The sequence below is a fragment of the Xenopus laevis genome, chromosome 3S (assembly GCF_017654675.1).
Source record: "Xenopus laevis strain J_2021 chromosome 3S, Xenopus_laevis_v10.1, whole genome shotgun sequence".
Lineage (NCBI taxonomy): Eukaryota > Metazoa > Chordata > Amphibia > Anura > Pipidae > Xenopus > Xenopus laevis.
This window is the reverse complement of record NC_054376.1, coordinates 34,990,470-35,014,537: the sequence shown is the minus strand read 5'-3', so window position 1 is coordinate 35,014,537 and position 24,068 is coordinate 34,990,470. Positions and strand designations below refer to the sequence as shown.

Below are 24,068 nucleotides of genomic sequence, written 5' to 3'. Positions count from 1 at the left end.
TACCCCACTCGGAGCCGCAACTGCCTTATCTGCAACCCGCCGACCACCATCAAACAGGAAGTGGTGTTGCTGCAACCCGGATGTGACATCATCAAAAGTGGGCAGGTATAGAAGTTTTGTAAAATGTTAAAAGGAGTAAAATTTAGACAATATAACATAAGTTAAGAAATTTAGATGAGACCCGTAACCCGACCCACAACGCGCAGACCCGCATCGATACCCGCACCTGAAAATCCTTCCCTCATTCCGCAGGGTACACGCTTTCTTTGCAGGTAACCCACAGTTAGGGTTGCCACCTGGCCGGTATTTTACCGGCCTGGCCGGTAAAAACGATGGTTAATCCCAATGTTATTAATTGGGGAGAAAAATAAATATATATGTATTTTTTTCCAGAAAAGGTGGCAACCCTACCCACGGGTGCCCAACCCACTGCAGGACTCTACCACAGGACAAATGCAAAACTCATGTATGTATGGTTTCCTGAGAATGCTTATAAAGATACAGTTCATTTATATGACAATACACAATATTAAGTATAACATCACTTTAATGCCATCTCAGTTCTGCTCTATGTACTCTTTACTAACATACTACTGTACTCTTAGGGGCAGATTTATCAAAGGTCGAGCTATTTCTTATGTACTTCGACTAGGGAATAGCCCAAATTCGATTTGAATTTGAAAAAAAATCGAATATCAAAACTTATGTTTAAAAATTAACAATTCGCTAATTTAAAACCTGCCAAATTACTGTTTTAGCCTATGGGGGACCTCCTAGAACCTATTTGGAGTCAATTGGTGGACTTTGAATCGAATTCGATCGAATGCGATATTCCTTTGATTCTTACGATTCTAATTCGGCCGAATACAGACCTATTTGATCTAAAACTGACCTATTTGGCTAAAAAAAAAACCTTAAACTTAATTTCGGTTGGTCTTTTTGAATTTGGATTTCGAAGTTTTTCAAATTTGAAATTCGACCCTTGATAAGTAGGCCCCTTGATATATGAAAAACACATTTAAAACTCAAGTTCCCCATTAAAAGCAACATTCAAGCAATGAGAATGGATATTGTTCACAAATTGTTTCATAAAGTTTCCATTGTTTCCATACGAATTCCCTGAATTCCATGACTTCTCAGATAAAAAAAAAGACTTGTCAATGAGGTTTTTAGGCAGGGTTATGACGAAACAAGGGTGTGGTGCAAATATTTCCATGAAAGGGACAAGAAGTAGGGTGTAGCACTGAATCAAAAAATGAAAAACAAGCCAGCAGCGTCCTGGATAAATTTTTGGGATTCTTCATAATGGAAACCAATATAAATACCCATCCAATTATAGAACTAATGGGCAGTGCCCAAGGAGGCGCATCCAATCAGAGCTGCTGTCAGGAAGGAAACTGCTGCCATGAACACAATAGGGAAGATATAAGCTCACGCCAGCAGGATATCTTAGTGAATGACATGGGCACCCCTGTGCCTAATACGTTCCTAGCAATATTCTGCCACTATGAATAATCACATTCCTTGTTCTGTATTCTGCTGCCAGCTATTCTGCTCCAGATAAGTGGGTTCTTCCAAGCAAATGCCTGAGCCACTTTCAGTCATCTATTACTTGACCACCGATCATTGGCTGCAGGATTGTACAAATAGCAGTTGGCTCTAGTAAATATGAATAGACAATAGGTTCACACCTGCCATCATTTTACTTTATTTATGTATTTAAAAAAAGGTAGGGCTTTCCATGGCCTTTGGTTAGCACTGCATAGGGATATGTCTTATAGGTTTGTTTCTTATTACTTAATAAAAGTATTAGTACAACTATTGGACCTGTTATCCAGGATGCTCGAGACCAGGGTTTTTTTTTTCCAGATAAGGGATCTTTCGGTAACCGGATCACCATAAAAAAAAAATCATTTAAACTTGAAATAAACCCAATAGGATTGTTTTGCTTCCAATATGGATTCATGAAGCTCAGTCATGATCAAGTACAAGGTACTGTTTAATTACAGAGAAAAAGGAAATCTCTAAATAATTTGAGATGGCCTTCCCTTAATTAGGAGCTTTTTTAGATAACGGGCTTGGATCTCATACCTGTATTAATTAAAAATGCAGTATAATACAATAGTAGATACAAAGGTGGGTAGGTGAAGGAAAAGGCTACAGTGCATGTTTTCCAATTTTCTCTGCAACTTTTCTTGACTAGGCTTGGGCGAATTTGATCCGTTTCGTTTCGGCAAAAATTTGCCGCTGGCGGAATGACGGTGGCGCCCATTATTTTTTGTTTGACGTACAGCAAATTCTTATTTTGACACGCGTCCTTTTTTTTCTACGCGCAAACCCATACAAGTCTATGGCTGTCATTTTCGAGGAGAAACAAGGCAAAAAAATTCGCCCATCCCTATTCTTGACTCATCCACCCAGTCTGTAACCACCCTTTTTTGCTAAATATTATTCTCTTATTTCTCTGTAACTGATCATATTCCTCCACCACCCATACATTGTATGTATGTATGTACGTTACCATTATACACACTTAGACAGAAAAAAGAGATATGGTGCATCCAACCCATGTAAACACTACTACAGTCAATTCAATTTCATAAATAGAATAAGAGTTAGGAGGACATACTCACAGTTCATCCAATCCAAGGGTGCATATACATAGAAACCAAAACCAAGAATGTGAGTTCCTCCAAAAAAGTGTTCAGACAGCAAAAAAATACAAAAGTTTATTGGAACACATTAGGACATGACCTGATGCGTTTCATGCCTATTGGGGCACTTACTCATAGGCTGAATGGTACACCCCTGTACAATGCTTACACAGGGGTTGTGACCAATCAACAGCACACATGTATCAACCAATCACAGTCAGTGAAGACAAATTACCTATTGAAAGGCTGATTTACATCCAGGCTTCAGCTGATAGATTGCAGTATACCCATACAAAAGAAAAAAAAATACAAGGAAAAGAAAACTCAAAAGAAATATATGTGATAAAGTAAACAAGAGAAAAGAAAACTACAAGGAAACTTCCCATGTTCTTTCAAAGTTCCCATTGGTCTCCTATAGAAATATATGCTCTATAATATATGCTCTATAATATATGCTCTATAATATTTGCTCAATTTTTAATTTGTACATAGAATGAGATTTAAAGGTGGCCATAGATGCTAAGATTTTTAAAAGATCTTTAGATATAGTAAGAACAAGCTTATCTTGAAACGATCGTTTAAGGGGCATATTTATCAAGGGTCGAATTTCGAATTGAAAAAACGCAGAAATTCGAATTCATAAAGACCAACCGAAATTTAGTCAAAGGATTTTTTTTTTGGTCGAATAGGTCCGTTTTCGATCGAATAGGTCCGTATTCAGCCGAATTCGTATCATACGAATCGAAGGAATAGTGCATACGATCGAATTCGATTCAACGTTTTTCCCAAAAAAAACTTTGATTTTTCAAAGTCCACCAATTGACTCCAAATCGATTCTAGGAGGTCCCCTATAGGCTAAAACAGCAAATTGGCAGGTTTTAGATGGCGAATGGTCAAAGTTTAATTTTTAAAGAGACAGTAAAGAGTAGAGGCAGTAAATTTTGATATTTGGACTATTCCCTAGTATTCTGAAGTACACAAAAAATAGCTCAAAATTATAATTTTTTTCATTCAAAAAATCGACCTCGATAAATCTGCTATAAATGTACAATTTGTCCATTTCAAGAGATATTGTCTATTTGAACCCATGAAAACTGTGGGTAGCTGTCTGCTTGGCCCTGCAAACAATTGGACAATGATAGATTTCAAAATCGTTAGATGCACGATCGTTCGGTGCCCACTAACCTCACGATGATTTGACCAATATCTCGGATCGCACTAAAATCAGTTGTTAAGGAGAGAAAAATCTTAACGTCTATGGATCGCTTAATAGAGTCATGAAACAGAAACAAAAAATCAACAGAACTTCAAAGCCATCAGCTACTCACAGTTTCTCCAGGATATTAAGCCCATAAAAGGAGTTGCTTTGTATTGTGCTGATCTTGTTGTTGCTCAGAATTCTGAAAATATAAGATAAAAAAATTTGATTATCAGGTATTATATATTAGGCAGAACAAAAAGTATATATAATTTTCCTTCCGTCCAAAGTCTATGATTAATAGGTATTAAGTTGTCCGCTTATGAGAATGATAGATCAATACAAAAACAACCTGCAGGCTAATAAGCCAGATCATAATAAGACATGGTCCCATCTTCTGACTGGCAAATGACCTATGGGAAAATTCACTAAAGGGCGAAGTGACTAACGTTAGCGAAAATTTGCGCTGGCTTAAAATCGCTAGCGAAGGAGATAGACTGTAGCGCTACTTTGTACTCTAACACGAGGCAAATTTTCGCTCTGGCGAATGAACGTAACTACGCAAATTCACTAAGATGAGGATTTTACTGAACGTTACCTCTTGCGCCAGACTTGCCTTCGCCACCTCAGACCAGGCGAAGTGCAATAAAGTAGATAGGACTTCCTCAAAAAAAGTTCCAAAAAACGCTGGTGACTTTTCAGTTTTTCAGGGTGATAGGCTGCAAAAGATCATCATTTTTTTTAGGGTACTCGGCTTCTCCCCTACATTTCCTTACATATGGCACATAAACTATATACTGGGCTCATGTGTAGGACATTATTTTCTTTTATTAAGCTTCCCTGGGCTTGTGTAGTGTAATATATTTGCTGCAACATATACATGCACATTAACTTTCCGCCGTATACAAATTAGCCAGCGCTAGCACAACTTCGATTTGCTTGCCGAATTAACGCTAGCGAAACAACGCCATTGTTCATCGCCCTGGACTCAACTTCGCATCTTAGTGAATTAGCTTTGTCCTGGCGAATTTTCGCCTGGTGAAGTGTGGCGATGTGAGTGAAGCCTTCGCACGAGAATTTTCGGAGGATAGTGAATTTGCCCCCTAGGGTTCAGCAGCTTCTTGGGTGACCAGCTCTGGTTCAGTTGTTCATAATACTTATTCTGGAGTCTACTGCACACTTATGGCCATACAATTCAGCTACCAATGAACACTCGTCATAGACAAGATTGATGTTTTTGTTGTTTACGTGGCGAGCATTATTCAGCCTTTGTGTAAGTATTATGCCCCTACATATGGGTATTATTATAGCAGGCCACACACAGCAGGATTACTGTGCAACTTTAGGGTGCAAAGTGCAAAATAACAGATGCATTCCATCATGTTTTTGCTACCAGTATCCATGCCGATATCCTGATTGGAGAGGCAGAAGTCATAATGTGTCATAATGGTTGAAATTCTGTTTGAACTGTGACACAGGTTCAAGTTTCTTTTAGCATTTTCAGAATTTGCATCAAATTTAAGGAGCGCGAGTCTGGTGCACCTATTGCCACAACCCACTGTGGGAACCCTAGAGATACCGTCAAGATGGTGATAGCTCCAGGGTTCCTAAGTGCCAATAGGAGCGGTTGCCCACTATTCATCAGAAAAGGCAGGAAGGATGTCTTGCAAACAATGTGAAAGTGCAGGAGTGTAAACGAACGCAAGCATCAATATACACTGATTATTGCATCCATTTTAGAGCATCCGCACTTGGGTGACCCCCTAGTGTGTATCCGCAGAGGAATCAGAGCCATAATAAGGAAATGCTCCAAATGTGCAATTCCACTGGAACTGTTAATACACTTGCCCTAACCTCTGTACATTCTGCTCTTTGTTCTCTAGTGCAATGCAGCCATATGGACAACCAAGGGGTCTTTATTGCAGGAAGTTGCACTCAGCGTGGGTGGAGTTCTACAAGCATCGGCACTTAACTGACTTCCTGCAGGGTTAGGGAATCACAATGCTGGGTCAGGGGGTCCTGGAACATTCAGCTAGAAATTAATGATGGAATTTACTCAGGCTCTCTTATTATTGGAATGGAAGCTAATAGTACCCAGGCAGAGCAACTCAATTTCTATTCATTATTGCTCTCTGGAATACATTACACCACTATATTCAGGGTTGTGAGTGTTTTGACAGCTTTGTGGAATTATAATATTGATAAGAAATATCTGTTAGCTATGGTCTACTTCATTGGCCCAAAGTTGCACCCATATTAATGATTCAGCACAGTAGCATATCTAGAGTTCATTGGTTTGCAAATGTAAAACTATACACATACTGTATATATACAGAAACAGAAAAGTGTTTAGGGCTACTTCCCATCAATGGCAACAGGGAACATGCAGAAGCTTTCCATTGCCATCGACAGTACCACCTGCAAGAACCAACAGAAATTTTGCAAACCAGTTAATTTGCCATATCTCTAAAAGACTGCCTGCACCAGACATATCTACAATAACAATGCACTATTCATAATATAAACATATATACTATATATATATATATATATATATATATATATATATATATATATATATATATATATATATATATATATATAACCTGAATCAGACGCTTGCACTCGAAACCAGTCTTCCATGAACGTGGGTGCTGGGTCAAAGTATTTATGTAAAGTTCAAGAGGACCCGCACACCTTGGTTAGTGAACCAAAAATTTCTTTATTTTTCAAACTTGTGCATCCAACGTTTCGACCCACATTAGGGCCTTTATCAAGGACCTTGATAAAGGCCCTAATGTGGGTCGAAACATTGGATGCACAAGTTTGAAAAATAAAGACATTTTTGGTTCACTAACCAAGGTGTGCGGGTCCTCTTGAACTTTATATATATATATATATATTTTTTTTTTAATATAGGACTAATTCTCGTGACCATTCTCGTGACCAATAGCCGCTGACCAGTATCAGCTCAATAACAGCTGCTTTGTGCCATTTTAATATCCTGTATTGTAATTATGTAATACCAAGATTACCAAGAACAGTGTAAACAATGAACAACACAGCAGGGAACACAATACAATAATTCCTGACTACTGTATGTTGATGTATAAATGATACTAGTGGCCAAAGACCTCAAAGCCCTTTATGACTGCAATGCTAACATGGCAGTAGTTCGAAGATTCTGCTACAAAGTTGCGTAAATAGGCACTACTGGCCCTCTGCAAGTGACACCAGTCTAAGCCATATCCTCTGAAAACTATGTCCAAAGCAAATTGCAAGCGGTTTGCCAAAGGGACCCTAATGTCCATTCATATTAGTGCATCTCATATTAGTTGCAAGGGTATTATCCTAGCATGCACCTGCAATTATTCTAGAATTATAGGAATAATGCTACATTGTGGGTAAACAAAAACAAAGCAATTTGCATCTCAAAATGGCACTTTAAATGATGTGCAGCGTTCAAGAATGAGGTGTACGTTGACCCCTAATGTAAATGTTTGTAAAACAGAATGGTGTATCTCCCATAAAGTTCCACATACATGGTACACAGTCATCTGATTGGCATGTCAGTAGACATCAGGATCTGCCAAGGAAAATGCATCAGGCAGTCCTTTATTGCACTACAGACCTACATGACACCTATTAAATTTAGCACTGCCTACATCTAATTGTTAAGAGACTGTCAGGTTCTGAGCTAGGCCCTAGGCAGCCACGTCCAACCTTCTACACAGAATGTCACTAAGGTTGGGCAAATACATGATGGCCCATTTGCTGTTTTGAATTCATGGTGGGTTCTGTTTCCTAGATGGAGCACACCACGAACAAGAGGCATAGTACCTCAACCTAACCCACTCAATGTATCCTGAAACATTTCAAGGCAATGATACATGGGTTTATTTTGAGCATTTGCTGGCTGAGACAAAAAAAAAGCCCATAATTAATTGCCCTTAGGGTACGAAATGCGTAGGGCTTATGGAGATACATTTTTAACATCTACTAATAAATATAGTTTTTTACTTAATTTTTTTGGCCCTGTGGATTACTTTGAGTGCCGGATGTTTTTTTTGTCTGTATATATTGGCTTGCCGCTCCCTGAAGCTGAGGGTCTGGCGCACCTAGACCACTGGATATACTTGGTAAGAAATTTATATTTACATTTTCATTGACATCCTGGAGCACCTTTACTTCTTCTGTAAATTAATATTTAATAGACCAAAAACACAGGGCTAAAGCACCCAAGAACACCCTTCATTTTCATCTATGAGAGCACCAGAAACTGCAGCCTTTCCCAGCACAGCTAAGAGGTAGGATGACAGCAATAAGCTCACATATACATGTGTGTTTGCCCTAATCCTACTCCGGTGAATCAAGTAGACCAAAAAAGACAGATTCCAGAACTTATCAATTAACATGATCTGTGATTATCTGTTAGCAGTAGCAGATATGTCTGCAGAGGGCAAGCAGAAATGTTGACCTGGGGAAGAGAGTGGATGCTTCAGAAGCTGGACATGGGGACTGTTATGGCTACAGCAATCTTTTTGATGAGTTCACAGGTCAAGAACAGATCATCTCCATGTCCTTGGTACTCAGTCCCTTTTATGTCTATTCCTCCCTCAGCAATGCATCTTCCTTTAGCAATGAGCCTTGCCAACAGCCAGCACCCATTCACCGGCCCATTCATGCACAGGCTCATTAAAGCTCTTTTAATGAGCAATTAGAGCTTGTGGATAGAGGCACAGACTAATGGGGTCAGGCCCTTGGCCTCTACTGTGTTGTCCTTGTTTGTTGGCTCTCTGACTGCTGCAGCCTAGGGCACATTCCTTAAGATTAACTCATTCTAAAGAGGGCACAGGCCTCAGAGCTGTGTTGTTATGTGGCTATACAGTGTACTGAATGTTTGTTTCTCACAAGGCTACAAAGTAAAACTATTTCTAATTCTATATACTCCTGGTGCAAAGCAATCAATACATGCAAAAACTTGATCCTCCTCTAAATCTCTTATATGGTTAGTGTCACATCAGAGAATTGAAGCTGAAATCATCCTAAAGTGTCGCCTGGAGTAAGTGAGGACGGATATAAATTTAACCTTAAATAAACAAAACAAAAGAAATAAATAAAGCTTAATTTGCCCTCCACAATTTAAAAATATCCCCGCTTGTCATGCAGTACTTTTCATTTGCGAAGAGTTCATGAAATGAAAAAAAGGATTCAAAAGATTTCAACATCTGGTTTTCTATAAGTAACGGGACAATTTTCGAAAGATTGGCCAATGGGATAAAAAGATGACTTTGTTTTATCATAAAGAGAACCCTGGATCTCATTTCTTCAGTAGAGCTGCCCTGGCTGAAGATGTTTTAAGGAAGAAGATGTGAGCAGGAAAGCTGGAGCTCAGCACAGGGCCTCCCGTGTAAACTTGAGTGCTGGGCCTATGTTGAGCATTAATAGTCAGACTGATTTCATGGCATGTCTTTCTTAGAATTGATCACTTGTTACTACAAATTGGAACAAACTACACCCCTGTCCCACCCCCTTTAGAAATCCAAAAATCAAGGGGTGCAGGTAATAAACACCCAGGACCCCCCGGATCTTCTTCAAGCCACATCAGGGTGGAACTTGTAGTTCAGCTACATATAGTTTGGCATGCAGGTTGCACATCGCTGCTGCTGTGTTATTTCTGGGAATAACTGATCAGGCTGGTAAAGCTGTTCTTCCCCAAGTAGTTAGACACTGTTTACACATTACATTGTTGATGTTATTAAAATGATTTATGTAGATCGCTGTTCCTGCAGAGAATTTAAATATCCTGGCATTTCCTGGCTTTAGAAAAATCTGTTTCTGGTCCTTTTTAGATCATGTTCTGCAAAAAGAAACTCCTGCAACACAACAGTACCTAGTGTAAGAAAAGAAAGTCAGCAGTGGCAATAAAGATTGTGCCCACCCATTTGCTTAAAGGGCATGTAAAGTCTAAAATAGAATAAGGCTAGAAATGCTGTATTTTGTATACTAAATATAAACATGAACTTACTGCACAACAAGCCTAATCAAACAAATAATTTACGCTTTCAAAGTTGGCTACAGGGGGTCACCATCTTATAACTTTGTTAAACATCTTTGCAAGACTAAGACTGTGCACATGCTCAGTGTGGTCTGGGCTGCTTAGGGTAGAACTCAAGCTGCTTGAGTTCTGCATGGCTGGGAAGTAAGGTGGGGGCTCCCCCTGCTATTCATAAGTATGATTGTTTCTCTGCTCAGCAGTTAGGGACTATCTGACAATTCCTATCCACAGCAGTAAATGAAGGGATAATTTCACTGCATACAGTCAGGTTTCTTATTAAAACGGTACACATTTTTTAATTAAACTATATTGGAAATAGGTTTCTTTTTCATTAAAGAAAGTAAAAATGGGATTTTATTTTTGTTTGCCTTTACATGCCCTTTAAGCAGTTATAGCAAATTCTGATAATAGGTGAACAGATCTCAGAGATGGGAGATCCAGTGGTTGCTGGGGAAGAATGGGGTCCCAGGTATAGCCTGGTCAACTGTGTCCAATTTTAATATATTTTTGCCTAAAATGGATGATTTTCCCCAAGGTTTGGGTGAAAAGAGATAAAGAGATTTTGCTGTGGGGCCCCTCTAAATTATATGCTAAGAACAGGTTGTATGGAGGTTAGAGAGAGTCCAGATGTTAATAATAACACAAAGCTCTCAGGTAGTCAGGACCTAATTGTCATTTCATGTAACACTTAGGGGCAGATTTATCAAGGGTCGGATTTCAAAGTAATGGAAGTTTTTTATGAACTCCCATAACTTCGAAATTCGAATAAAAAAAGACCAACCGAAATTTATTTAAAAATTTGTTTTTTTCTGCGGTTGATTAGGTCGTATTCGATCGAATTCGATTGGAAGTTTTTCAAAGAAAAAAAAGTCCACCAATTGACTCCAAATAGGTTCTAGGAGGTTCCCCATAGGCTAAAACATCAATTTGGCAGGTGTCTAGATAGCGAATGGTTAAAGTCAAATTTTTAAAGAGACGGAACATGATAAATTTCGATATTCAAATTTTCGAATTTTCACTTCGACCCTGGATAAATCTGCCCCTTAGATCAAGAAAAAAAATCTCTTTTTATACCGGGTAATTGTCAACTTGTATGTCCCTAGCTATTGAAATATAACAAACGTCCCATAATAGGCTTTGATTATTAGGGACCCTTCTGCTCAGGGTTCCCCCCACACTGCCTAAGGTAGACTTTCCCAAGAGCTGAATTTGCATCGATCGGTCAGGTTAAAACATTTCTGTTGGCTGCCGATAATATCTCTGCATGTATTGCCGATCGTACAATTTTCAGTGGGAGACTGTCACCAGCTTTGTCGGACATAAATTCCGTACGATTGCTGTCAGGGACAGAACATCAGCTGATCTGTTCTTCTACTACTTTATTTGATCTGAATGGTTAGTGACAGGGCGGGAGAAGGGGAAGATGATTCAAACGATCGGATCTTTGCATCTATGGCCAACTTTAGAATGCATCCTTGGTTAAGTTAAGAATTATACCTTTATTGGTCATTGCTGATATACAATATATAAGGTGCACCCAGTAAAGTTTTGTCACTGTTTTACTATGCTACTGTATGCAGGTTTCTGTCCATGTGATCTAACTGCTGTTACAGACAGTTCTAGCACAGGATCAGCCCCTGAAGTGCTTCCAGATTGTGTCTAGACACCAATGCAAGTACAGTAAACAGAACAAGATATTATTTGCAAGGAGTCCAGGAAAAGATGTACTTTTGGGCCTGAAACTCAGAATGCTCACTAAAACACAACTGCAAAGATAAGTAGGTCAACTTAATTACAAAGAGTTGTTTGTGTTGATGGAAAAAAAAAGAAAGAGGGTTATGAACATTTGGTTATATGTGGTGAGCAAGAGATATAAGGGATAATGTACTATCCTAGAACTCGCACTACCTTACTTTTAAATATAAGTAAAGATCACTTTAAAGTTCACTGAGTACCGGGACCAGTACCGGGAGAAGTCTCAGGATTAGAGCAGGTTATACAACTCTGAGTTGACTTCTAATATCCTTATATGTCACAGCAGGGGGTACATTATCTCTGACAATTCCTAACATTTTCTGGTGATGTGTGTAGGTGTACAGGGAGATTGTATTGCACAATTGTGGAGCATTTTGGGGGAAAAGGCTGCCAGTCCTGCTCCAGTAATGCTCCAGTCAGGTGATTTCATGTGTGCACCATGCACCTAGGTCATTTGCTGGACAGAGGAAGGTAGATTGACTCTGAGCTCTGTCCATCAATGATTAGCATAAGATGAGATGGACCAAATCTTCAGGCTTTTTGCACCTATACAGATCACAAGGTATTTAAAAGGAGCTTTGCTGTGGAAGACATGGTTGTTAGCTGGATAGATGCAGATAGACTATCAAATGCCCAATATGTAAGTAAAGTATTTATGTATATATTTTGAAGAAAATAAAGCCTTCCTACTATTTCTCTACATTTATCCTCTGAGTGGGCCTCTACCAAACAGCTTTTGCAGATCTTACTTTGCTCATTCCATGACCTACAGACCTATGACTATGTTTGGCTATTTTTTAGCAGGTTGCCAAAACAGTTTTGCTCTGATCTCTGGGAGAAAGTCATCAACTCAAAGGAGAGAACATTGAGCAGACATCTCTGCAAACCTAACTTCCAGGTAATGAGACATTACCCAAGGCTAGTGGTTCCCAAACTGTGGGTCTGGCCCCTGTGGATTGGCTTGGAGAAGTTGCATGGGGGACCCAGAAAGCCAAGCTGGGTGAGAACTGGTGAGAATGTTTATTTACTCTCCTAGATGGCAGAATAAATGCAGTACTAGCTTGATGTATAATACCTCCATCATGTATATTGTAGAAATGGTATTGCATTGGGGACCCTATGATTAAGTGCTCTGGTGCACGAAATGCGTATGGCTGTGTAACACTTATGTTTCCTTGAATTAAAGTTTGCCATTTTTTCTGCTTTGCCTGTCAGTAGAAACTATGAGTGCCTACTATTCTTTGTTGGTATGATCATTCTCCTTGAGCTGTAGGTCTGGCATGTGCACCCAGACAATACGTGGTCACTGGTGAGCTAATCCACCTGTTTGTGGTTGCATAGTAAACAGTTTGTTTTATGAAGCAATGCATTCAGGAGGCCTTAAAGGAGAAGGAAAGTCCTGTTATACTTGGGGGTGCTAAAAGTTAGGCACCCCCAAGAGATCACATTTATTTGCTGTGTATGCATCTGGCTCATCCTTCCTGAAGCAGGAAAATGATCAATCCATTGTGCTCGCTGGAAGAATACTGGGCCGGTGCAGTTTTCTCTGATAGGTGCACCGGCCAGGGGGGAAAGAAGAAGTCAGAAGACAATTGCTCCGTGGTGCGAAACCCGGGTGTCAGGTAAGGAAATGCGATCACTTCGGGGTGCCTAACTTTTGGCACCCCAAATAAAAAGGACTTTCCTTCTCCTTTAACTGAAATCCAGCTTCCCATTCTTTGGGTTCTTGCAAATTCCTATCACCATTATATTATCATTTCAGACATCTTTGTGTAACAAATTAAGACTGGTAGTGCTCTTTTCTTGCCCTCATCCCTCTTAGGCTGTTGGCTAAAACAAGTTAGAAGTGTTTCTGCCCATGAAAAACTTTACCATTATCTTCCAATGACACAGACCAATGCCTAATGGATCAGTCCAGTTATCTAATGCACAAAAGAGACAAATGAAAGGGACTGTCCCGTCCACCCACTTCTAAGAGAGATATGGCGACATACAGAAATGGTTGAGCCGAAGGCCGTTACGTCTCTGCCTCTCATTGCATTACTCTATGAACACTGAGAATTTTCTTCCTCTGCAGACTCTGCATAACATCTCGCTAATGTAATCCAGGACAAGTTGTGAATGGCATATTTATCTTGAAGTACCTGGTAAAATCGAAAATGTAAATAGAAGCCCCGTCCAGAAAAGGCCTGGAATGTAAAACACACATGTTCTGTGTCAGGAGAAAAAGAAAACAGAATGGACTGACTGGAGAGGACCTTGGAATATTATAAATAACTCTGAAGTAGTGCTGATGTCAACTGTGTGCCGTCTGTCTGCACCTCCATCTTAGTGCCGCCACAACTGCAATACATCCGCAGAACATTGAGAGCAGAAAAGCCCAAGGGCCACTAGCACATGTCATTTGCCATCTTATGGCACCAGAGGCAAATCAGCTAATATTAATATGATGCTTTAATTAGGGAAAAAGTCAACATTTTAGGGAAAAATTAGGGTTTGCCCTAATATAACAGTTGCTGTCATCACAAATGACCCATCTTTAATTGTTTTGAATAGTCTTTACATGCACTATGTTATATTATATAATTATATGTTATTTATATAATATATATCATTTATATATATATTAGAAGTTTATATAAGTATTATCCAGAAAGCTTTGAATTACAGATTTAAAAAATTAAAAATTTAAAAAATAATTTCCTTTATCTATTTATAAGGTTGTTCACCTTTCAATTAACTTTTAGTATGATCTAGAGAGTATATATGAAGAGTGGAATATGAAGTAAGCTTTGGCAATTACAAGCAGTGGGAGAGGCTTTTATACAGGGGCGTAACTACAAAGGAAGTAGACCCTGCGGCTGCAGGGGGGCCCAGGAGGTATAGGGGCCCCATGAGGCCCTAATTCATATACAGTTTCAATAAATATTGGTAAAACAAGCCAATCTCTAAACATTTTGGGGGCATGAAAAATAATTTGCTGTGGGGCCCAGTAATATCTAGTTACGCCACTGCTTTTATCAATACCTCGCATTTGTTTTTTAGATGGGGTCAGTGACCCCCATTTGAAAGCTGAAGAGTCAGAAAAAGGCAAATAATTAGAAACTATAAAAACAAAAATAAAGACCAATTCTAAGTTGTTTAGAATTAGCCACTTTATAACATACTAAAAGTTAACTTAAAGGTGAACCAACCCTCTAATAATAAAACAGTACCTTGTACTTGACCCCAACAAAACGTTGCCATAGACGTTACAATTACGATCTTTCTTGGAAAAGAGCTTTCCAAAAAAAGATTGTTCGTTCAATACACACGTGTAAAGCTGAATGGTCAGCTATACAAGTAGAAACAATAGAATTCTACCTGTATCTGACGATTCAGCACTAACAATGGCTGATGTTCGCGTGCCTTCAAAGGTGGGCAATCAAAATTTTCTGGCCAGCCTGGTTAATGAGCTGACCAAGTATTCTGCCGATATAGGTCGGCTTGTCTCCCACCATACATGCACCGAATATAGTACGAAATTCATTTTGTACAACATTATCGGTGCGTCTATGGCCACCTTTAGACATAATTATTCTTTATTAAAGGCAAAAATGTTATTAGGGTTATACAATGTTTAAATTATTATGTAGTAGACTTGGACTATGGTGATCCTAATTACAGACAGACCCCAGATCCCAAGCATTCTGGATAAAAGATCCCATACCTGTATTTTGAAGAAAGTTTGGTGGTTTTAATAACTCTGTCTCAACCAGGCCCGGACTGGAAATCTGTGGGTTCTGGCAAATGCCGGAGGGGCTGCTATAAGGTTCCATTGAAAGTCAGTATTTAGTGGGCTGATGGGGCTGTTTGTGCCTCTATCTAGGCTGAGTGGGCCTCTGTGTACCTGAAATGTCAGGGCCTAATTTAATTCTCAGTCCGGACCTGGTCTCAACTAAGCTTTTTTATTTCTTCCAGTCTAAGCTAAATTAGTTGCAGACATCTCTAGGTCTCAGTGTAGCAAATATGCATCTTTTAGATTGAAGGCAATGTCAGGCAGGGTCAGGGCTGCCATCAGAGGGGTACAGAATGGTCAGGAGACCCATGGCAGAAGAGGGCCTCCATGAAATGTGAAGGTGCAATTTGTGAGGGGAGGCAGAATTGTAAGTGAGGTTTAGACAGATCATGGGTGAAGGGCAGGGTGGATCAGGTGCATGTGCACAGGGCTTTTTGCCCATTGGGGCCCCATTCTATTTATTATCTACTTATTGTGTTCTAGGTAACTGTTGTGCAAATAATTGAGGCACAGTAGAATGAAGGTCCAGCTAACTTATTAGAATCTGGCTCCATGACTTCTTATGCTTGCCATTGGCAGGGTAATTTTGAGCATTTTGCCATTCAAGTCTTCATAGCCGGACATACTGTAAACTTTGGTTGACTCTCCTTTTACTGGAATGGAAATTACCTAAACATGCACCATGCTCTCATGGGTCAGGTGACTTACTTTTGCCAATACATCGGTAATCCATAAACATTCAATCAAGGGGTGAGATGAGCTGTAATAAAAGAACAGTGCAGTTGAAGAACCCTGCTACAAGGTGTGAATAAATTAATTTATTTGATCTCCAATCAGTGATAACACAGTGATAACTGACTCGGAGATAATGGAATAAATGGTCATTGTGGTAACAGTTCGGATACCTGAAGCTTGCTGTAGTTTAAAGACCTTGAACAAGTCAATGGGACAAAATGTCCTTATCGCAGGAATTTGGTCTGGACACCAACGTTAGAGTGCAGAGTCAAAGGGAAATGAAACATTAGCAACTTTTAAGCTTTGGGAATGGTTGTTGCCATTAGAAGTAGGACAGGATCTGTTCTCTGTTATTTTTCTGGGACCCACTATTGTGCTGCCAGTGACTGACAAAAGGAAAAAAATAACCAACACTACCTAGAATTGACATTTAGACATCAGGACTTAATTAGCAAGCTGACAGATGACAAATAGGCCAAGGTTCTACCATGAAGAGATGGAAAATGTGTAAGCAACAGATTGATTTTGCTGGAGCTACAAGGTCATTTGGGGTGACCCCTGGAGTTCAAGCCATATAGATTCATTTAATTCACGTACTTCACAAAAGAAAGATGCTGAGCTAACCCAGTCATGCCCCGGTCAGTCGGCAGCTTCCATTAAAATGAAAACATAACTTTATGAGGTAGGAGGCAAAACAAAGTCACAGTCTTAATTCTTCTATAATTATTCATTAAACATACGTATTTAACTGCATATTTGTGTTCCTGTATATTAGTGTCAATAACCACAACTCCTATGCTGAGGTCAAATCATGCAAAGACGCTATCCAGTCACTTCTATTGGCTGCAGTTTCATGAGCATGGAACCTCTGTGACAGAGCAGAATATGCACCTATGATGGCCTAGGGCATCCTGAGCTCTCTGCTGAACTCTATACGAGAACCTTTCCTACTTAAGTATAGCCAGACAATAAGGTTCCTGAAAAGACCCTAAAAAGCTCTGAATTCTGGAAAGACCATCTCCCATAGACTCCATCCAAAAACATTTTTTAAAAAATGACTTCCCTTTTCTCTGTAATAAAACAGTACCTTGTACTTGATCCAAACTAAGATATAATTATATCTGTAGAAATAAGTCAAATCAACTGGACTTGCTGTGTTTTTTCCTAGAAGACGTTTCACCAGTCATCCAACTGGCTTTTCTCAATTCAGAATAACTTGTAGTTATTTGAGAAATTGAGAAATGAATGACTGGTGGAAAGTCTACAAGGAAAAAACACAGCAAGTCCAGTTGGTTTGACTTATTTCTACAGATATACCGTGACCTGGATGAATGAGAATCTTCACAAACTAAGATATACAGTAATTAATACTTATTGGAAGCAGAACCAACCTTTTTGGTTTATTTAATGTTAGCATGTTTTTCTAGCAAACTTAAGGTTTGAAGATTCCAATTATGGAAAGATCCATTATCCGGAAAGCCCCAGGTCCCGAGCATTCCGGATAACAGGTCCCATTCCTGTACTACAATGGATGAACTTTTCAGCCAAGCATCTCTCAGACATGGCCGTGCCATTGCATTACTCAGTAAGACAAGCTTTGCTTTGTATTTTTTTCTAAATCCACAACCAGTGAATATAATGTGCCCTTTGGTCCATATATTTTTCCTTTGCATATATTTGCCAATGCCATAGTAATTTAGTAATTACTACAAGAAATCCTGCCATCCATGCCTCATGCTCTGAACCAACCAGTTGCTTTCTGACCGGCCTATAGTCTTTTCTATAAAGCCCCGGGATAATTATAGGCAATCTACACAGTTATCACATTATCCACAGGAGTCATGGGCTGAAATCTGTCCCATTAAACACAATCCACTAACCATTGTCACGTGCAACAGGCCCTTGGCCTCAGCTGACTGACTACTGGCTGCCACCCCAGCAGGATGACTGAATGTCCCAAGTTTCCTCAAAGGGGATTTCTGGCGGCCATCTTGCGACTGGATTGGAAGCGTATGTGCTGGGCGGCTGTTCACATCTGCTTTTTGTTGAGAAGCTGCAGACATATAGTGTGTGATAAGCAGAATCCCAGCACCAGTCATGAAGAGCTCTGCAACATATCTGAGCCTCCAGGAGAGATGCTGGGGGTTGAGGAGGGGATGTTCCACTGTGAAACCTTCTGGCAGAAGGAAGCAGATATGGGGCCCGCAGAGAGGGAGATAAACATTGCATACGGGATTAACCTGTTCCATGTCATCATTAAAATGATACACTGGGTACTGGCAAATGTCCACTTATTTAAAGGAGAAGGAAAGGCATTTTATACTTTGGGGTGCCAAAAGTTAAGCACCCCTAAGTGATTCTATTTACCTACCTGGCACCTCGTGCTCCTATCAGCAGAAAACTGCACTGGCCCGGGGTTATTCCAGCGAGCACCGTAGAGCCGAACTTTAATGAAGAAGTCGGCTATTTTGTTTTACTACACATGCGCCAGCCCCGGGAAATTTGAAGAAAGAATAAGCCAGAAGACGATCGTTTTGTGATGCTCCCTGAAATAACCCCGGGCCAGTGCAGTTTTCTCCTCACCCGGGGTGTTAGGTAAGTAGATACAATTACTTGGGGGTGCCTGGTAAGTAAAAACACATTTCCTTCTCCTTTAAGGAAAAAAGAAAGCTAAATTATCTATGTTTTATAAATACATATCTTTATGTTTTCAGCTGTGCATCGTTAAGTCACATGGTGACCTTTGCATTGGGGTGTATTTCGTAAATGGGTGCACCAAATACACTATTTTGGTTGGGCTGAATCCCTAAATCTGTTGCAATAGATTCGCCAGAATACCGAACCGAATCCGAATCCTATTTGCATATGCAGATTAGGGGTGGGAAGGAGAAAATGTTTTTACTTCCTTGTTTTGTGACAAAAAGTCTCGCACTGTCCCAACCCTCCCCTAATTTGCATATGCAAATTAGGATTCGGTTCAACCGGGCAGAAGGATTCTGCCGAATCCGAATCCTTCTGAAAAAGGCCGAATCCTGGCCGAATCCCAAACCGAATCCTGGATTGGGTACATCCCTAATTTCATATCTATTACATTAATCGCCAACGGTAATTCCTAACAGCCTAACAATAGGAATCCAGGAGCAAAACAAAAAACCAAGGCATGAGGTGTATAAAGTCAAAAACTCATTACTTTCTTAAATAATACAAAGGTATATATGTAATATTCTATGTAAAGAATAACTGTTATGCAAGATATATATTAAATATGGTTTCTTTTTTGCTACATTATGAAAGCAAATGTCTGGATGCAATTGGTTACTGCTCTGCAAAGTCAGCTGTCAAACACTGTACTATGATGCAGTGCTGCCTTCAGTAATTATAGTGCTGTTACTACTAAGTTAGCAGGGCCCCTCTCCCCCCCAATAAAAACAAAAAACCCTTGATTTACCAGGAGGCTCACCAATTATGACAAAACTCTGCCCACTTTCCTGTTAGCAGAGAGCTGATCTTTCCATCCAAACCCCTGCCTACTCCCATACTTTACTGAGGCCCCCGCTGCCATGGGACCCCTTATTGCAGTAGCCCCTGTAGCCCCCTTATGGTGGCCCTAGTGGGAGGAGCCAGCACAGTAGGGTTGCCACCTGTCCAGTTTTGGCCCGGACAGTCCAGTTTTCGGGAGAGCTATCCGGGTCAAAACTACCTGCCCAGTCACCAACCAGTCCTGCAAAGTCACTACTCCGCCCTGTGACGTCATTGCCTCACCCGGAGTTACTGGTAGGGAAATGTGGCAACTACTGTTGGGCGAATTTCTCCCATTTCGATTTGCCTAAAAGTTCTCAAATTTCCTGGGGAAAGGTGGCAACTACTGTTGGGCGAATTTCTCCCATTTCGATTTGCCTAAAAGTTCTCAAATTTCCTGCAAAATTAGCGAAACTGCGAAAATTTGTGAAACTCAAGTCGCTCTTGTCAATTTTAAAGTCAATGGGCCTTCCGAATAGTGTTGACGCATGGCGATTTTGACGCAATCGACTTTTCCGATGTGCGTCCAAAATCTTTTGATGCTGTCGAATTTTTGCCGTCAAATTTTCGCGGGAGTTTTGCGAATTTATTCGCACCAGCCGCGATTAGCATAAATATATCAGGAGGACTTGAGGAAGTAGCTGCTGCTTTTCTATAAACATAAAGAATACACTCTTCCATGGTAACACTTTAATTGATGGTTAGGAATAGCCTGTTGCCCCCCCCCTCTTTTCCACTGAATTCCCTATGGAATTTTCCTACAATTGCATTGTTACATTAAAATTGAGCCTGATGCCTCAAATACATACAAATGCAATGTATAGAGAGATGTGTGCAAATATCTGTGTGCACCCAATGATACAGATAGAAGGCATGAGATATTCCTTGCACACCCTGCTGACTCTTGCCATTATACAGTATAGTATGGCCTTATGGTATAATAATGAAACAGTATTTGACCCAGCATGGAAAAGAAGATAAAGAGAGATATCAGCAGTTGACACCTGTCATGCCAGCCCATTATTTCAAGTTGGTCAAACAACTACATTTTTATCACGTTGCCCAATAAACAGACAATCATGTCAGAATAAAGTTAGTAGTCTATTCCAGGGCCGTCACTTTCTCTCTGTAAAGCCGGTGCTGATCAGCTTTGTGCAGAATTCTTATGCTTATATTAGTATTGACAGTGCACTTACACACATACACACACTTACTCACACACATACACACACATACACACACAGGCTCATAATAGTTCTGTTACCAATTAAACAAAAACAAGAAATTGCTCAAAAGGCAAGCCCTGCCTGGGGGTGAAAATTGTAAGCTGCTCATTCCATGTCTAGTGGAATCCACATTTTAATTTACTTTCCAATTATGTTTCTTGCTACTGTGCTTGGAAAACACCCAGTTAAACTCAGTAGTAGAGAAAATTGCCGCTTTGGTAGGCCTAAAATGTACTACAAAAATCAGATGTGAGGATCTTCAAAAATGACTGTACATATGTTGAATTAGTAAAAATAAGGAACAGGCCTAATGCATTTTTTGCCTATTGGGGCACTTACTCACAATATATCCCTGAGTTTCTGTCCTAAGAAAAGTCCTTTTTTGGAGTACTTATGTTATTTTTCTTTTTTTTTTGCGTTGTTTATCCTTTCTTCTTTATTTTTCCACCTTTATTTTGCTTATTTCTTTATTGTTACATTTCCTCTTTCAGTCTGTGTGATAACTTTGTTTCACTTCACCATGTAAAAAGCCCATATCTTAATGTAATCACATTTGTGATTGGTAAATGTATGTATGCTTGTGATTGGCCACAGCCCCTTATAAAAGGAATTTACAGGGGCATGTCCATTAGCCTATGAGTAAGTGCCCCAGTAGGCATGAAATGCATTAGGCCTTGTCCTTTTTGTCCTAATTAATGTTGTTTTATTTTTACTAACTCAACATCTGATTTTTGTAGTATACTTATGTGCACCTGGCCTGGGGTGAATCATCATGAATTCTTCTCCTTATTCGCTTATTTTTTGTTTACTGCATTACTATACTTTTGCAGTGCTTATAAAATGTACCAAGTCAGAGTGACCTGGCAACCATTGTCAGTGATACTTTCCATTTTCTTAGAGAGAGGAAAGTATAAAAGCATTGTTTGTTGTGAATACAGGACTATACTGCCCTGTTTAATACGGTGGCTTTTTCCCAAATTCATGAATGTATCTAGGGTATATATAGTATATACATTACACCACATATGCAGGTCTTTGCACTCCAAAATTAAGTAGATTAGGCCTGTGCTCCCCTATAAATACAGTGCTGCCAGAAGTCAGCAGAATTTCATTTAATTGGGGTGAGCTAGAGGGGAATCAGGTAGGTAGTTCAGGAGCACAAGCAGGCCAAGGCACACTGTACTTACCATCTGCTCTACTCTGTTTTAAATCCAGCACAAGAAGCCAAATGCAGCAAGGCCCCTGCATCCAGGGCTTTTATAAGACTGAGGTCTTTTAAATAGACAACCATAGAGAAAGCCTCTCCTCAATGCTCATTGGACTTTGGCCTCCGTCTGTTGGTATTCAATAAAGAATGGGTACAACGTTCAAAACTTTTATTATTTTTATCATTAAATATAAAAGTTGCACACACTACCACACACCATCTCTTGGTCCACATTCTGCACACTGGAAAACCTAGGACACAGTTCTCCAACCAATGTTCCTCCACCAGTTCTTCAACTACAACCCTCAGCTTTCAACTGTGAATGCTAAGAGATGTACTGCAACTTGCCAATAGCTTGATGTTCCCAAGGCCGGACATCCCTTTCCTAAAGGAAAATGTGGGTTCAATGGAAGGGCTAAACTTTAGTGGTCTTTTTTTCAACCCGAATTAACAATGTTACTAAGCAGAAAGAGCAGCACGGGAATACTTGTTAACAGAACTCTATCCATTGCACATGGAACAAGAAGCGTGATTTCTGCTTCTCTGCAAACTCAACAAGAGGGTGCATATTTGGGATATTTTCATATGTGCACAAGTGCATCAATCAATGGCTCAGGCATTTTAACAGACTTACATATGGTAACAACTTAACCACTTGGATATTCTGCAGCCATGAAATATGAATAGGCCTGAAAACGTACACAGTGTATGCTCACATCCTTATATATAATGTACCGCAGCATCGAGCATGGACAGAAAGGCCCAAGGCAATTTACGCTAAGGGTTTGATTCGGTCAGGCAACAGTAATATTATCGCATACATTGCTTCCAAGAATTGTAGCATACTGCTTCCTTCTCAACCAGGCACTAGTGATGTGCGAATAAATTCGGCAGGCGAGAAAAAGTGGACGCGCGTCAGAAAAGTCGCTGGCATCAAAACCGTCGCACATCAACATTATTTGGACATCAGACAGTATACTGTATGTAATTGTGCCCAACCCCTTGACTGTAATGTCAGGGAAGGGAACAGGGCACGCTAGTGTATGAGTTTATAAAAAGGAGATGACTCATGCCGTACCCATCTGCAGTCCGCAAACTTTTTGTGGCAGTCGACCCCAATCTGCCTAACCTGCGGGTTTAGGGTCAGCCCCCACATCACTAAAAAGGAGCCCTTTATTTACCTCCTGGTCGGGGCAGGTGTTGCCTTCAGGACATTATGGGTTGCAACTCGCACCTCCATACATGCAAGGAGGCACAACTGGCAAATAGGTGTACATGGTTAATAAGGAGCAAGTATTGCTGTAGTTTAATGTAGGGTATTTTAATGGAGCTGCAGTATGCAGTAGATACACATTGCCTAGCTATTTGGCAAAGAAAAGGGATACAAAGATAGAGGGAAAAAGAGTGGAACTCTTGATTTGAACAGTTGGTCTTCCTCTATTGCCCTGTGCCCTTGTCTCCAAGTAAACATTAGTTTAAATAGCACAGTCTGCATACATAATTATGTACATGAATGATGTCATATATCAGGGTATTGCTATATAATGAACCACTTTTCTTTTCTGTAAAGGTGTTTATGTGCCCGGCAGGAGACAGAGGACAGAAAGAGATGCCAATTTAATTCAGGGTACAAAGCTGAGTCCGGCTGGATAGAGTAAGCCGCGTGCGTGGGATTAACACGTGGCCCGACCCACAGCTGCACCGCACATTTCCTTTCCCAGACAGAGCAGATCTTGTGGGAATACAAATGAATTGTGTGCAGGAAAGTGGGTTGGAGGGTCATGTTTAACAGTGTCCCCCCTTAAGGCAGCACTCTTTATTCCAAACTAAATATATCCAATGACGCCCTTAATCTATGGTTACAATACAAGAATAATGGGGCATTGGGTAAGTATGTAGAAGTTCAGTTTAGTAAAGTGCAGATTGTCTCCCTCTATA

The 24,068-nt window shown here is 40.0% G+C and overlaps 1 protein-coding gene across 1 annotated transcript in view; it reads right to left on the bottom strand.

Annotated features, from left to right (window-relative positions):
- Nucleotides 1-24,068, bottom strand: part of LOC108712783 (adhesion G protein-coupled receptor A2) — a 112,678-nt gene that overhangs the window by 50,408 nt on the left and 38,202 nt on the right. Inside the window, exon 2 of the mRNA XM_018255206.2 lies at nucleotides 3,983-4,054. Within this exon, the coding sequence (XP_018110695.1) occupies nucleotides 3,983-4,054 (72 nt within the window). The remainder of the gene's footprint in view (nucleotides 1-3,982; nucleotides 4,055-24,068) is intronic.